This window comes from Mercurialis annua, linkage group LG8, assembly GCF_937616625.2.
Source record: "Mercurialis annua linkage group LG8, ddMerAnnu1.2, whole genome shotgun sequence".
Lineage (NCBI taxonomy): Eukaryota > Viridiplantae > Streptophyta > Magnoliopsida > Malpighiales > Euphorbiaceae > Mercurialis > Mercurialis annua.
This window is the reverse complement of record NC_065577.1, coordinates 392385-408636: the sequence shown is the minus strand read 5'-3', so window position 1 is coordinate 408636 and position 16252 is coordinate 392385. Positions and strand designations below refer to the sequence as shown.

General features: G+C 33.3%; 4 protein-coding genes and 1 long non-coding RNA gene across 10 annotated transcripts; 1 reads left to right on the top strand and 4 right to left on the bottom strand.

Moving 5' to 3' along the window:
• Positions 1 to 793: 793 nt before the first annotated feature.
• LOC126662171 (probable carboxylesterase 12) lies at positions 794 to 1957 on the bottom strand. The gene has a single exon (XM_050356065.2). It carries the CDS (start codon positions 1831 to 1833, stop codon positions 859 to 861), a length of 975 nt encoding a protein of 324 aa, XP_050212022.1. The 5' UTR covers positions 1834 to 1957; the 3' UTR covers positions 794 to 858.
• Positions 1958 to 2884: 927 nt separating this feature from the next.
• LOC126662332 (probable carboxylesterase 12) lies at positions 2885 to 4423 on the top strand. Its single transcript, XM_050356280.2, has one exon. The coding sequence runs from the start codon at positions 3150 to 3152 to the stop codon at positions 4104 to 4106; it is 957 nt and encodes a 318-aa protein (XP_050212237.1). The 5' UTR covers positions 2885 to 3149; the 3' UTR covers positions 4107 to 4423.
• Positions 4424 to 6511: 2088 nt separating this feature from the next.
• LOC126659473 (2-hydroxyisoflavanone dehydratase-like) lies at positions 6512 to 7603 on the bottom strand. Its single transcript, XM_050352764.2, has one exon. The coding sequence runs from the start codon at positions 7509 to 7511 to the stop codon at positions 6609 to 6611; it is 903 nt and encodes a 300-aa protein (XP_050208721.1). The 5' UTR covers positions 7512 to 7603; the 3' UTR covers positions 6512 to 6608.
• A 1555-nt stretch (positions 7604 to 9158) lies between these two features.
• Positions 9159 to 10686, bottom strand: LOC126659735 (probable carboxylesterase 5). Its single transcript, XM_050353067.2, has 2 exons — positions 9825 to 10686; positions 9159 to 9736 (listed from the first exon to the last, which is right to left on the bottom strand). Exons 1-2 carry the CDS (start codon positions 10398 to 10400, stop codon positions 9263 to 9265), a joined length of 1050 nt encoding a protein of 349 aa, XP_050209024.1. The 5' UTR covers positions 10401 to 10686; the 3' UTR covers positions 9159 to 9262.
• A 2274-nt stretch (positions 10687 to 12960) lies between these two features.
• On the bottom strand, positions 12961 to 14849 carry LOC126659842 (uncharacterized). Of its 6 annotated transcripts, XR_007635111.2 has the most exons (7): positions 14664 to 14845; positions 14515 to 14590; positions 14163 to 14386; positions 13824 to 13967; positions 13635 to 13721; positions 13233 to 13271; positions 12961 to 13117 (listed from the first exon to the last, which is right to left on the bottom strand). It is a non-coding gene; the product is annotated as an uncharacterized LOC126659842 (long non-coding RNA). The 6 variants fall into 6 exon arrangements; XR_007635108.2 differs by having other exon boundaries at positions 13233 to 13721; positions 14664 to 14849; XR_007635109.2 differs by having other exon boundaries at positions 12961 to 13353; positions 14664 to 14844.
• Between the last annotated feature and the right edge of the window lie 1403 nt (positions 14850 to 16252).

Here is a 16252-nt window from a genome sequence, read left to right as displayed (position 1 = left end):
AGTAAAATAGAGTTACTCTATTTTCATCTCCAACAATACTCTATATTAAGGTACACTATAATATAGTGATTCTATATATAGAGTAAAAAAATAAGATACACTATAATAGAGTTTGATATAGAGTACTGTTGGAGATGATTTTTACACTAAATTGACAAAATATTGCATTGTTGGAGATGGCCTTACTTACTTCATATTTCACGAGCTCGCAAACTCATAATCAAACTACATCATAAATTATATACAAGACGCTCCTGAATGTAAACGAATTAAATGCCACTAAATTCAAGCTCAGTTTTATTCAAATAAATAAGCATAAATTAGAGTTCGGCCTTATTCTTTTAAACTAAAGAACGAATTTGAACTGAATTGTTCTCACAAATAACTCAGTTCAACCACAACCCTACTCTCCAAATCTATGTCCATGGTGGAGAAGGATTCCTCATTGGATCCCCATTTTTGTGATAGATATATCATCACCACCTTACCACTTACAATGTTCTTGCAGCTACTGTTAACTGTTTAATGCAGATTAAACTTCTGGACTGCACTTCAATGATCACACTGTGCATGTAAAACGGATATAATCGAAACGAAAAATGCGAAAACGAAGAAACAACAAATCAATCTTTCGGAAAGTTTTCAGTGCAACATACATAGCTTACATAAGTGCAGTTAAATCATGGGGAATTTGTTTGATTCATCCAGATTTTGGGAGGAAAAAGAAAGCGGGTTTGAATCAACCTATGTAAGGTCTCAATGCAGCTAAATCGGTTGCATAAAGGTGCTAAGATAGCAGTAAAACATAAGCGTTGATTTATAATTCTCAAAGGAAATTACACAGACAGGACTAATAATTCAATGTTGAGAAATAAAAGATGCAATGTTTTGAAACATAATCTTAGCATTCTCATTCTCAGGATTGGACAGATGAAAAACATGATTCTCTTCCTTAGCTTCAACAATTTCCACAGCTCCTCCCCATCCACATTGCTTCAAACTCTCGTAGTAAAACCATCCTCTATCCCTCAAAATATCCTTTTCTGCAACAAAAACAATCACCTTTTTGCACCCTAAGCTTTCCAATTTGGGATCAGCGCCAGGGTTAATTAAAGGGTCATCACAGCCGCTAGTTTCAGGACATGCAAAATACCAAATCTTATTGATCATCAGTCTCACCCCCTCTTCTTTACTCTCCCCACCAACTGCCTCCTTCCCCCAAAAATAAGGATGAATCAGAACCATCCCAACAATTTCAACCCCACCCAGTTTCTCCAATCCACTTCTCATCCCCACGTTGTGGGCTATATTAGCTCCGGCGCTGTCTCCGGCGAGAAACACCTTGCTCAAGTCAGCGTGGTTATTTATCCACTCTTCAGGGCCGTCTCCGGTGGAATGAGAGGCGACCCATTTGAGAGCGGCCCAGGAGTCATCATACGCCGCCGGGAGAGGATGCTCCGGCGCTCTTCTGTAGTCGACTGAAACTATGATGATATTAGCCTCCGCGGCTAAAATGTTGCAGAATTTGTGGTAGTTGGGGGAGTAAGGAGTTTCGATAACGAAGCCGCCGCCGTGGTAGTGGAGCAAGAGAGGGAGTTTTTGGCTGGGTTCCAAGTTTTTTGGGAGGTAGAGCCTGGATGATAAATTGGGTTGCTGTGAAAAGACGACATCTTTTGATCGGACATGTGCTTCGGGGTCGTCGGAAGGAGGGACGATGTCTATACCCATGAGTCGTTCTACTCTGCCATTTTTGTATGTGCGGAGAAAAGGGAAGAAATTGTTCACAATTTCTTCTTGTTCATCAGCTTTGTTGGTTGATAATGATTCTTCCATTACTACTTTTTTATGAGTTGATCGGAGCTAGCTCTTCACTCCCAGTCTCTCATTTATAGCCATTGTTGGCCTCGCTGGAAATATTATACTGAAAGGTCCAGGGCAGGAGTGTAAAAAGGATTAATTATGTTTAATCAGTTTTGGTAATTTAATCAATTTAGATAAATCTTGGTTGTATGTATGGCGTAAGCAATGACGGGCAGACAAAGTTGGAGTTACTTTGTTGTTTGTCTGTAAGATTTGGCGATATCAATAATTGATTTGGGTTCACTATCGCCAGAGCTTCTAGAAGATGTAAACTGCAACTAGTGATTCTAATTCAATAACATCAAATTGATAGGCTAAGCTCACGACTAAATTCAGACTGCTTCACAAGGTTTGGGTGATACTTGCAAGGTTTGGGTGATACTAGAATATCCTTAGAAGGAGAAATTCTTACAAAAAATCGTACAACATTCTTAGAAGGGTCATGAAAGGGAAAAAATCTTATAAAAAATCTCTTCCGTTTCTAAATTCATCGAACTGCTCGATCTACGTGGTTTAATGCTCGGTTTCATAAGAATTTGATTTGAACGTGTTTGTTTGTCTAAATGAATGAGTTAAGACCCAATTTTAAATATAATAGTGTTCACCGTTAATATTTACAAAAGACGCATATATAAACTCACTAGCTGACTCGTATATGAATTTAATTATGAGCTTGGGAACAAATTTATATATGAGCTCGGTCATTAGCTCGTATATAAATTCAATTAAAAATTTGTAAGCTAATTCATATAAGAGCTTGATTATAAATTTTTGAACTAATTTGCATATGATTTTAATTATTAGTAGCTCATAAGCTAGCTTGTTATTAATGAATTTTTGCAAGAAAAATAAAATTTTGTTATTTTAAAATAGAAACTAAATTTTTAAAATGGAAAATCTCCTTTATTGGAATCATTTTTAACCATTTTATGTGATAGTAAATTATAAAATTGGTATTTTTTTTAAAAACTTGAAACTGCCATGCACACTTGGTGGGCACTGGGCAACCCATAGTCAAATGTCTACCATAAATTCCAATTCCAACGGCCATATTTGTTATCAACCCAAAACTGAACCACCAACCACTTGTTCTTCTTACATAAAAATTTGTCCTCCTCGCACATTTCCATATTGTCTACTTTTAATTTCATTTCATTTATTTATAACCTTAGCATTTTCCAAATTAACAAGATTTGGAATTGATGTCAAAGTTATTTTGCATTTGATTTACCCTTTCTTGAATCTTTTATATCTTGTAAATTACCAGTTGTTTCATTTCATATCTTTCCATGGATTCAAACAAGCCCAAAGTTGTCCATGATCTCTCTCCCATGATGGTGGTCTATGAAGACGGCACAATTCAGAGATTCTTGGGCAATGATTTAGTCCCTCCTTCTCTCGATGATCCCAGTCTTCAAGTCAAATCCAAAGATGTTGTTTTCTCGCCGGAAAACAATCTTTCTTCCAGAATCTACCTACCCAAAACCATTTCCTCCGATCAAAAACTGCCGTTACTGGTTTATTATCACGGCGGAGCTTTTTGCATTGAGTCACCTTTCTCTGCTACATATCATGCCTACCTCAACAAATTGGTTGAAGAAGCTAATATCATTGCTGTCTCTGTTGATTACAGATTAGTCCCGGAGCATCCTATTCCTGCTGCTTATGAAGATTCATGGGCTGCTCTTAAATGGGTGGCTTCTCATTTCAACGGCGAGGGATCTGAAGAGTGGCTGAACAATCATGCTGATTTGAATAAAGTGTTTCTCGCCGGAGATAGTGCCGGTGGTAATATAGCCCATTATATAGCTATGAGAAACAGTGAGGAGAAATTGACGGGAGTTGACATTTCAGGGATTGTTTTAGTTCATCCTTATTTTTGGGGAGAAGTAGCCGTTGGAGATGAGGTTAATAATTTAGAAGGGAGAAAAAAGATTGAATCTTTTTGGCGTTACACACACCCGAATGTAGGGTTAGATGACCCGTTGATTAACCCGGAATGTGATCCGAATTTGGGTAGATTGGGTTGCAGTGGAAGTGTTCTTGTGATCGTGGCGGAGAAGGATATATTGAAAGATAGAGGTTGGTGGTACTATGAGAGGTTGAAAAAGAGTGGGTTTAAGGGGAATGTGGAGATTATGGAGGCTAAAGAAGAGACTCATGTGTTTCATTTGTTTAAGCCTACTTGTGAGAATGCAATTATCATGCTCAAAAAGATTGCTTCTTTCTTGAATCAAATGAGTTGATCATGAGCTGGGGGCCATAACTCGTAGGTTCATGAAGATTACTTTAGTTTAAATGGTGTAAGCGATAGGCAATAATCTGCTAGACTATATGGGTTCAAGTTCTCCTATAAACGCTCTTTTTCTTCTATGATCAAAAAAATAAAAAACTCGGAGGTTCATTACATTTTCATTGAATTCTTGCATCTATGTGTTTGAATTCTGTCATTTTAGTTGAAATTGGTGTTAAGTTACTTATTGAATGATCCAAATTCTAGTGCTTGACATTGTAAGAAAAGAAATGTTGATCTTTTCAAGAATAATATTGTATGGTTGAATAAGCTTTGAGATGTCATTAACTTAATAAACTATTTTCACTTCAAGAAAAATTTATGAAATTTCAAGACTTTATTAATTTTTTATCATAAGGTGGGTTTGCAAATATATTTGTTTTGGCTTTTTGGGTTTAGGATCTTCCTTTCCATACTTCATAAATGTTTTAAGAAAATGCATATTGCTGTCAAATGGTGGAAAAAGATTGCACATTTGTGAGAATTATGGCCCCCTCAAAAGTCAACAAAAATTATGATCTATAGTCAAGCTAATTAAGGGTTAGAAAATTATACAACACACATTTTGTAAACCAATCAAACGTTTGTGATGTTGTAATATTTAATAATAATTAAAATTATTTATTTATTATAAATATGACACGACACAACCATTAAATGAGATAAATACTAAGAGGACTGGAATTCTTTCAAGTTCATTTCACCTTGAGAGGTTAAGTTCAATAAATTTATAAAGTTAACGTTGGTATGCATATAAGATTTTCAAAGGTGTTAAAGAGTACTCCGTCCGTTTTTATTTAATTGTTACCCTTAGCTAAATTGCTAATATTAAGAAATTGTCTATTTTATCTTAAATTATAAATATAAAAATATAATTCTATTTATTAATTCCATTGAAAAATTTAGCTTTAAATATAGGATTATTAACCTCACTAGTGAGAAATTTTGCTTTAAAAGTTGAATAATCATTTAATGGAATGATTTAATGAAATGTTAAATTTGGAATGCAATTGTAAAAGACATAAAAATTTTAAATTGACAGCTATTGATAGACACAAGCATTTGCCTAAAGCGACAATTATAAAAAATCGAAAGAAATATTATTTAGTTAGTATGATGCGTTTATTTAAATTTATATCTATCTAATTTATTATCAGCATAACTTTCATTTAAAGGTTCTTGTACTTTATTTTTATTTGTCTTTAAAATGTTTTTTTAGTTAGCCTTTATATTTTACTTATACTTTTTACCTAGTCTTAAGCAGAGTGCACACCACCTTTTAATTTCATTTTATTTAAAAACTAAGTAAAAAAATAATAAAGTATATATATTAATTAAAACAAAAATCTTAGAAACAAAATAAAATAAAAAGGTTAAATGCAAAGGCTAAGTAAAAGAAAATGTTATAAGGATGAGATAAACAAAAACTATGGCATCGTTTGGATTGATGGATTCCAAACGATGAATTTTAAACAATTCATGGATTTGGACAAAATTTATCGTTTGCCTAGAAAAGAATTAATCGAATCCATAAATTTATAAATTCCCTCATTTTCTACAATCCATTATTTTTGAGGGTTTTGATTTTCCACCTACTAAATGGAAAAGTTTAAATCCACCATTTTTTATAAATGATGGATTGTTATACTATTTATTATTTTCCATAAATAATATTAAAAATTCATTGATTTTATATTCAATTCAAACGATGAAATTTTAAAATTTATAGATTTAAATTTCATTGATTTAAAATCCATCGATTTTGCTAAAATCCATGAATTTTAAAAACCTTCAATCCAAACGGTGCCTAAAGTACCAAGATTTTTTAGATATTATGCCTTTACTATTAAGTAATACTCCCTCTGTCCTATAAAGATAGGTCACCTTTCTATTTTAGGCGTCCCAAATTATAGGTCACCTTCTATTTTTGGTTAATAATTTTAAAAATAAAATTCTTAGTTACCCCTAATAAATATGCATACAACTGAATTAATTATCCCATGTTCCAATATGGAATAAATGTCAATTTTTAATACCAATGCAAAATACACCGATACAAAAATTAGTCATTAATATATTATTTATTTATATAAAAAATTAGCAAAGACTAAAAATGGAAAAGTATATAAATAAACTAATTTTAACTAATTTAATTATTTTTTTCTTAATTTCCGTGTTTGTCCAAATGACATATTTTTAAAATTGATGAAGGTTAATATTGGTATTAGTCAAATTAAAATAGTAAATTTGCTTATATTTTGAGACGCCTAAAATAGCTATTTTGCCTATCTTGTGGGACGGAGGGAGTATTATCTTTATCGAATGAATTCCATCAGAAACAAAAAAATACAACTCAACTTATCAAATAAAAAACAAATCTTAAATTAATGACATAAATAATACTCCTTGAAAAGTGCCTTAAATTGTACTCACTGCATTTGCATGAGTATTATTTTTAGTGTTTGATGAAATCAACCATTCTAGTGATGAGAGGCTTAATATTGGGACTTGTCGGATTAAAGAAATGAAAGCAATGACCTTCGCCGGAGCTAACATAACACTCCACCTCTCCGCCCCACCCGCATTTGCTCATCGTTTCATAATAACTTTCCCCTCTGCTTTTCAAATAATCTTCCTCCGCCAGACAAACCAGAACTCTCTCACACTTCAATTTCTTCAAATCCGGGTCCACCGCCGGGTTCAGCTTCGGGTCATCATCCGTCCCGGAGCTCGTCGGACACATATACTTATAGATTTCATCCGCCTCTTTCCGACCAAAATAGGGATGCACGATCAGTAACCTAGTTATTTTAACGCCGGCCAATCCCCTCGCTCCGGCTTGGACAGCCACGTAGTGTGCCAGGTTAGCTCCGGCGCTCTCGCCAGCTAAGATGACCCGTTCAAGATCAGCATACTGGTTAATCCATGATTCGGGTCCTTGTCCGGCGGAGTGTTGAGCTACCCACTGAAGCGCGTCCCATGAATCGTGGTAGGCAATCGGAAGAAGGTGCTCCGGCGCAAGGCGGTATTCAACGGACATGGCGATGACATTGGCTTGAGAGGCTAAAGCAGAAAGAAATTTGGCGAAGGGGCTTGAAAAGGCTGATCCAATGCAAAATCCGCCGCCGTGGTAGTGGATAAGGAGAGGAAGCTTTTGCGGTGGATGTGTTATTTTTGGAAGGAAGATTCGGGCCTTGACGGAGGTTTCCGATGAGATGAGGAGATCTTTGGATTGGATTCCGGTTTCTTCATCTAGACCTGGAGACACAAAATCAGAATCCAAATATCTCTGAATGCGGCCATCTTTGTGGACTTTGAAAAAACCAGGAAACTCATGAATTATTTCTGACGTAGCCATTTGAAAATCTAAGTGATGATAGTAAAATTAGATTAAGAATGAGATGGAAAATTTAATTATAATCAACAAAGTGGGTGGTAGGGACTGACTCTTCTGCTGTGGAATCGGACAATACTTCAAATATGTCGTTAATAACATAGACTTAGTTGTGGAAGGAAGGGTCACTTCACCCCCTCAACTTGCCACTCAATATCAAAAACGTCCTTTTCAGATAAATTGGTTAAAACAATCTACTACAATTTTACCATTTTATATTAAATTTTCCCTTGCCAGCTGTACACCCATGAGTGAAATGCACGCGACACTAAAACATAGAAAAATATTCATCGGACCGACAACTCTAAGCACTATATACATTTTACGGGCATTCACACTGATATTTTTTTTTTAAATCAAACGATAAACTTTATTATGTTAAGTCTGAAGCAATTACAGTCGTAAGAAATTTAGAAAAGTCTGAAAATCACTCCTAATGATCTGACAAGAAACAAGCAAATAGCATTAAAGACGCCTGATTCGCAGATCGTCTTATAAAAGAAAAAAACAAATTAGAGAATTGCTTCGATATATTTGTTAATTGAAAAGTAGTTTGATATTTTAAATTGTAAAAAAATAATAGTGACTCATTTATGTTTTGCTTTGCAATTCATTTTTTTAACAATTAATGGAAACAGGAGTTCAAGCTCCAAACCCGATTTATAGGTCCGAATCTTATCCAAAATGAGAGTTCTTGTAACTGATATTCGTATACAATCTACAAGATAATATAAAAGAATCTTATTGAGATACAAATCCTCTAGCACATAGAAATGTTTAGATTCTAATGAGTATATGTCAAAGAACTTGTAGTATGATTACTTACAACACATTATCATTACTATTACTACTCTATAGACTTTTAAGCTATTGTACAATTTAGAGTAACGTTATCATTGAAGTGTCGAGTGCCCACTAGACAATCACCGTTCGATGAGCAGTCTGACTTCGCTATCCGTCTTACAGGTCTCTCGGAAAAAGCATGGTTCCATCAACAATTAAGCAGATGATTTATTAGTTTGGGAGAAATAAGGGGCAGCTGCTCTTTTATGAGATCTGACATACAACCAGCTCTATGATGCAAAGGTCCCAGTCGTTCATTGATTGTGAATAATACTATATATCAAACAAATTAGGAAGCCCACTGTTTTAATTCTCTTTAATTTTAAACCACTCAACTACAATTATCTAAATTGGAACCATTCTTCCATTTTATTCATACATTATAATTGATGGAACCTCACATTCCACAAGTTTTCTCCCCATTATTGCTTCCAGTAGATATATAGGTTACAAAAAGTTAAACATTCATGTAAATACAAAGATTTCAATCCATGTTTCATTTCAAAAGAATACATATTTTAATGTGTTTTACTATAACAATATGAACATATAGGATAAATTTAGAAAATTTTAAATCATGGAACGTCCTTTTCTCTTTTAATTTTTTTTTTTTCAATATTCATAACCATCTTCATTTTCATCGATAAGATGTAACAAAAAAATTGCTTTTAGTTCAATTATTCATACATTTTAATTTATATGGCAAAGCATATCACATGAACATAGATTTTTTTAATTTAAAGTAATGTTACTGTTGAATAACAAGTATGATGTAAAATTATATATATTAAAAAGATATAAGGAAAATGTGAAATATATAAGTACCGAATGAAACCTCATAATTGAGTTAGCTATATATGATGATGATAATATCAGAGTCTGCATCTGAAAAGCTGATCATGTTGTTGTTGGTTATGAATGAATGAAACCAAATGTTTCATAAGAAGCAGAGATTGATCAGATTTAGGCTTGAACAAGTGAAACACGTGGCCTAACCCTTCAGTCATCACCAGCCTTACATTTCCCTTCCATCCGCTGTTCTTCAATTTATTATAGAAAGATAATCCAGTGTCTCTCAATGGATCTTTACCGGCCACACTCACTATCACTCTCTTACACGCAATGCTCCTCATATCCTCCATTCTTGGCTCCATTCTAGCATCCTTCACCCCTTCATTTTTAGGGCACAGGTAGAGCCACACTCTATCATATATTGTACCCATTAAGTAAGGGTGCACCATAATCATACCTTGTATCTCCAATGTCGACAATGATGATGATGATCCAACCCTAACTGCTAGATTATATGATATGTTTGCTCCCGCGCTATCGCCTCCTATGAAAACCTGTCGGGAATAATCCAAGACTAAAAGTCATAGATATTTTATTAAATTATATAAAATAATCGTTTCTTTTAATTTTTAGCATAATTACCTGCCCGAAATCTCCATGAGTGTTTAACCAAGTTTCTTGGCCACTGCCATTTGCATGGGAAGCGAGCCATTGGAAGGCAGTCCAAGAATCGTCGTAGCATGCAGGTATCGGATCCTCCGGGGCTAGCCTGTAGTCCACGGAGACGGCTATGACATGAGCCGCTTTGACTAGAGAAGCAATGTAGTTATGGTAGAGTGCGTCGCAAGCTGATTTTGTTGAGAATCCACCTCCATGGAAATAGAGGAGGATCGGGAGCTTGGCGATCAATGCGTGGATTTCGGGTATGAAAATACGAGCAAAGAGCGTAGGTTGGGAAGAGATGAGGACATCTTTGGACTTAACACCGGTGTGAGGATCATCGAAAGGTGGGATTTTTTCGGTTGGAAGGTATCGTTCTATCGTGCCATCATCGGCTATTTTGAAGAAGGGGAAGTAGTCATTGGATTTCTTTTCACCAATGTTAGAATCCATTTGAAGATTGTGTATTCGGTCATAAGCTAATATTTTCTTTATATAATAATAATGAATAGGTAAGAATTTACTTCCTGCTAGTGCTAGGCCAATTTGGTTAAACATGGAAAATGTGATTGTGATTTTATAGTGGTATTATTTTCCATTTGGGACCATATACATTCACTTAGATTAGGTGTCGGTTGACTCAGTTCAAAATAATTGATCTAAATAGGAAATGGGCCATCAAGTATTAAACGTCTTCTGTCTATGTCTATATATTTGCATGAATATTGATATAATTTAGAAGTAGAAGTAGAAGAAGATTAGAAGATCTCTGAGTTAGAAGTCTTTTTACTGCCTAATCATTGAAATATACATTCTGCATATATACAAATAGTCTCTAATGCTAGAAACTAGGAAGAAAATAACTAACCACTACAATTAAGGCCAATGATAATGGCTTAATTAAAGGATATTAAACACCTTAAATCACTAAACTTATCTGTTATTACGGAAAGGGCACTAAACTTCATTTTGTTACAAAAAGGTTTATTACAATGGGAGGTCACTACGGCAGATTCGGTCAAATTTTGTTTCAAAATAGTCACTAAATTTATTGTTAATTACAAAAAGGTCACTGAGTTATATTCCTGTTTGTAATTCCATATTAAACTCCCTGTGTTACTCAAGTCTCAGAAAACCTCAAAAAAGTCACTAAAGTCAATTTTTTTACAAAATGGTTACTGAACTATACCTTTTATTACAAAAGGATTCACCCATATAAAACGACATAAAAACCTAACATTTTTACTTACCTGGCGAGCAAAATTACAAAAAGGAACATAGTTCAGTGACCTTTTTGTAATAAAAGGGATAACCCAGTGATTTTTTTTAGTTCACAAAAAGTTTAGTGTTCTTTTCGTAACAATAGAAATATTTTTGTAATAAAAGGTATAGTTCAGTAACAACTTTGTAAGAAAATTGACTTTAATGATCTTTTTGAAATTTCCTGAAACTTGAGTTACCCAGGGAGTTTAATATCCGGCTCGTCACATAAGCAAAAACGAAGAGTTTTAGTGTCAAAACGGTGCGTTTTATATGAGTAACATCTCGTTGTAACAAAAAGTATACCTTAGTGACTTTTTGGTAACAAAATGAAGTTTAGTACCCATTCTGTAATAACAAATAACTTTTTGACTTGGAGTGTTTTATATCTTTTAATTAAAAGAAAAACAGGTAAATAAAATAGCCCACTACAACACAAGAGAATATGAATATTATATGTATCAGAATATCATTATTCAAAAGTGTAAGAAAATAACAAACGAAATTGATATGATTGGCTCAGTACACAGACGATGTGGTGAACTGAGTCTACCTAAAGGTCTGGCCTGATATCCAAGTTACTTCCATTGCATCTTGAAGTCACAACAGGTTCAATTCGGACATTGGCTTTAAAAAATAATACAGATTTAACAATAACAGTAACAACTTACTCTGCTAACTCCGCTAATCCCGTTAACTATATCTCGAACGAAACAAATATATATTTTTTATTTTTTTAATAGTTTTTTCTAAAATAGATTCATTGAAGAGATTAAAAAGACAAAATAAAAGTCATAACAACCCATGAAATGAACTTTCAGAACTCTAATTTAACAAATAAGTAAAATAAAATGAAACTACAAAGATACAAGTAAAATTAATCAAATTGAAAAGCGAAATCAAACTTTGAATCCGTAAACAATGACTTTTTTTTCTCTGTAGCACTCAACTAAGTGAGTAGCGGGACTTTAATTTAATAGTCATTTGCTTAAACCTTTAAAATTCTCGATTCTTTAAACTCCTACCTTCTCAAGCATTAATTTCAATCCAAAGAGTTAAACAATAAAACAACAACGAACGTCAAGCCTATTAAAGAACTCAACCATATTTTTTTTTATAAGTTTTATACTTTTTAGATTGAGGATCATTATCCGATCAAATACCAAACCTATCCTTGATTGAGCCAATGCTCCTTCAATCTGACTTAAAAAAGAAAAAGCATATCCAACTATAGAGTTTGGAGAAAACCGTTAATTGAAAATTAGGTGGTATTCTGAAAAAAAAGTCACCTCTAGGCTATGGTTTTTCAAACATCTAAAGAAGAAATAATTTATAAAATTTTGAATTTAAAATGCAAATAAATTCTAAAAAAAAATATTGATGAAAGGATTTAGAAAACGTATAAATTTTCATAATTGTATTTTTTACTTAGTTTGAAATTTTACACTATGTTAGATTTTCAATAGTATTTTTATTCCGACCCATCATCCACCACAACAAAAAATAGCTATAGGGGCGGTTTTTTTGATATGTAGGGGCGGTTATATGTAGGGGCAGTTATAACAGCCCCTGCAAGGAATAAGTGCGTTTTCTGAAACCGCCCCTAAACTGCCGTTTATCCCGGCGCCACTACGTTATAGGGGCGATTTTAGCACCTGCCTGGGAAAGTATTTCTTTGTGACGAAATTGTAGGGGCGGTTATGACCGCCCCTACATCGAAGAATTTTAAAAATGTTGGGGCGGTGTAAACCGCCCCTACGTTCTAGAATTTGCAAAAAAAAATTGGGGCGGTTTTACACCGCGCCAACAGAACTTACATTTTCCTACTAATAACAAGCTAAAGCATCTGGGAACTCCATTAAGCCAAAGAACCACAAATTTATAAGCAAAAGATCATTTTCAATTACAGGTAAAACATCAAAGTAGATTTAGGTTCAATGTTGATGAATATCCTTGTAATGATCTTGATTCCACAACGAAAGTAAACACAACTCGAAACAAAAGAAGCAAAGATCCTAAATACAGCAGTTCAAGAAAAAAAAACAAATTGCTAAATACAACAGTTCAAGATAAAAAAACAAATTGCTAAATACAACAGTTCAAGAAAAGAACATAGAAACAGGATCTTACTCGTGAACTATCATCATTTAGCGATTGCATCAGTTGTCCCTAAAAGGTCTCCAATTGTAGATATGTCAAAAAATTGTCTTTTTTCAGCTGTGCTATAATGAAACTACGCGTACAGATACAACTTTCATAAAACAACAAATGAGTCAAACTGTCTGTAGTAGGTTAAGAAATAAAGACAGAAATGAATGCAGAAAAGCTCATAGGGCAATCAATATTCTTCAAACTTTTAAACGATTAGATGACTAAAACAGAAGGCATCAAATCACGGCTGGACAAAGAAAGATGAAGAGGACACGCTAGAACTTCATTTTAGCAAGAGAATAGTTAGGCTATTGCACTTCAAATTTAAGCACATTATGCAACTCAATTTTGTACATGAATAAAAATTGAATTGTATAATACCTTGTGGAGATGGAAGGACATTTCTCCAACTTCAATGATGACATCATTTGCTAGCCCGGTTGAGCAACGCAACAAGTTTTTGTCGATCTAAGATTAAAATTAACAAATAACAATCTAAAACCAGGAACAATTATGTATTCGAGCAAAATAACATAGAAACAAGAATAAATTAGAGAAGAATGAACTAACCCTAGAACATCAAAACCAAGTCTGAAGCTATAGCTGTAGAGGCATATAAATGTTATAGCTCAAACCAAAATGACTCAATTCAGTTAAATTTATGTCCTGCTTTGTGATAGAGGCAACTTCATTCCATTCCATCCCAATGTGAAACTGTAATATAAAAAGAGATGAAGCATAAATAACTCGGAAAACAACAAGCACAATAGTCTATTTTTATTCTTTTTCAAGATTAGCATTTGCAAACCTGAAACTAATATCAGCAAGAAAATAAAACGCAACTAAATTGCATTGGCTACATTCAACCAAGACATAACTTTGTGTAACTTGCATAAAGTAGTAACAGACCTTGTGTGCAACACAAAAACCATTGTAGCTTCTCACATCAATTCCTTTCCAATGAAAGATTCTCCAACCATAGCACAAGAGTTACCTGATTTCAAACAAAAGCTGATTATCTGTAATGTTCAGGAAGAGACCTGACTACAACTTTTTTCTAGTTAGACAAGCAAATATTGCAAAATGCATAAAAAAATTCTACATATCTGTTTAGTTTGTGGTTGCAATGGAATCTGAAAGAAAAAAAAAACAGAAGCATTACAAAATCAATAAAATAAAGAGCTTATGTAAACAAAACAACAAATAATATTAAATGATAAAACCTAAAAATGTATATAAAGCAACAAAGACAATTAAATACCTGAGAGAGCAACAATCTACGGTTGAATAGAAAATCCGCTTCCAATAATAAAACGTAGTGATCTATTGAGAACAAACTGAAACATAAACCCTAAAAATTAATTTGAAAGAAGAAGATAAACTCGTAAGAAATTAAGTAAAATCAGATACCTAAATGAGCAGATTCCCTAAAGCTGAGAAGTGAACAAATGAGATTCGCTGCTACTGAAATCGAGAGAAGTAATATTGTCTATCAGTTTCGCCATTGGAGAGCGGCAAATTAGCTCATCATCGTGTTTGAGATGATGAAGCTGAGAGGCGGAGAGAAGAAGAAATAAAAAAAGAAAAAGTTTGATTTGTTAAAATTAAGTTTTATTTTAAAGGCCTAAATACTTAAAAAAAATCCCACCTTATAGTATTTTTTCGTTTATACCATGACTTAGGAAAAAGTTCATTTGTACCCTTTTTTTGATTTTTCGTTTTCAACTCTACCCTAAAACACTAAATTGAACTGTTTTTATTTTAAAAAAAAAGTTTAAAATAATCCTTCATTTTTTAACTTATTTGTATTTTTTCAAATAGAAAAAAGATGATATAACCCTTCTATTTAATTATTTTTAATGTTTTTATCCTTTAATTAATTAAATTGTCAAAAAATAAATTTTGGGGTACAATTGAAAACAAAAAATCAAAAAAAGGGTACAAATGAACTTTTTCCTAGGTCAGGGTATAAACGAAAAAATGTTTTAAAGTGAGGATTTTTTAAGTAATTAGGCCTATTTTAAAAGTCGACCCTAATTTTATACAGCCGCCCCTATGATGATACAATAATAGGGGCATTTACGATTTCCGCCCCTATAAAATGGATTTAGTTTCTAAATGATAAATCATAGGGGCAGTTCATATAACCGCCCCTATAAAACTGCCCCCATAACTCTGTTTTGCTGTAGTGATCCTATTTTGCACACAAAAAATATACTTATCTATATATTTTTTCTTACATTTAATACTATTACATTTACCACTTTACTCCCATGTGTATATTTTTGAACATATACATCCTCATCTATTGATATATTTTGACATTAATTATGTAATATTAATGTAATGTAATTTTAATATTTAAATAAAATATATTGTTTAAGTTATTAGAATTTATTAAGTTTATTTACTTTATATTTTTTATGGACCAAATTGTAAAAAATATGACTATTAATTAATGAAAAAATGGACTAAATCGAATATTTTGAAATGTAAACTGTAATTAGAAAATAAAAATATAATTAACCAAAAGATAGGTTAGTGTGAATAGTGAAACCTATGTCAAGGTATTTACTATTCATAAACACAAGAATAAAATTGTGTTTTGGTATGGGTTGGAGTGGTGAATAGTGGGGTTTAGTGGTGGGTTGGAGTTGGTGTTATCGATTAGAATAGAGGTACTGCTTGTGTGTCGACCACGTCTATGAGTATTTTGTGGAATGGTTGTCCTCTAGAGCCTTTTACTCCAACTTGTGGTATTAGGCAAGGTGATCCAATTTCCCCGTATATTTTCGTTCTTTGCATTGAGAGGTTAGCGCAAATGATTAATGTGGAGTGTTTGAACAAGAAGTGGAAACCTTTGAGTATGGGTCGGCATTGCCCCGGCTTATCGCATCTCTTTTTTGCCGATGATTTGCTTCTTTTTGGAGAAGCTTCTATTGAGCAGGTGGAGGTTATTAATAAAATTCTGGATGTGTTTTGTGTTTCTTCTGGTAAGA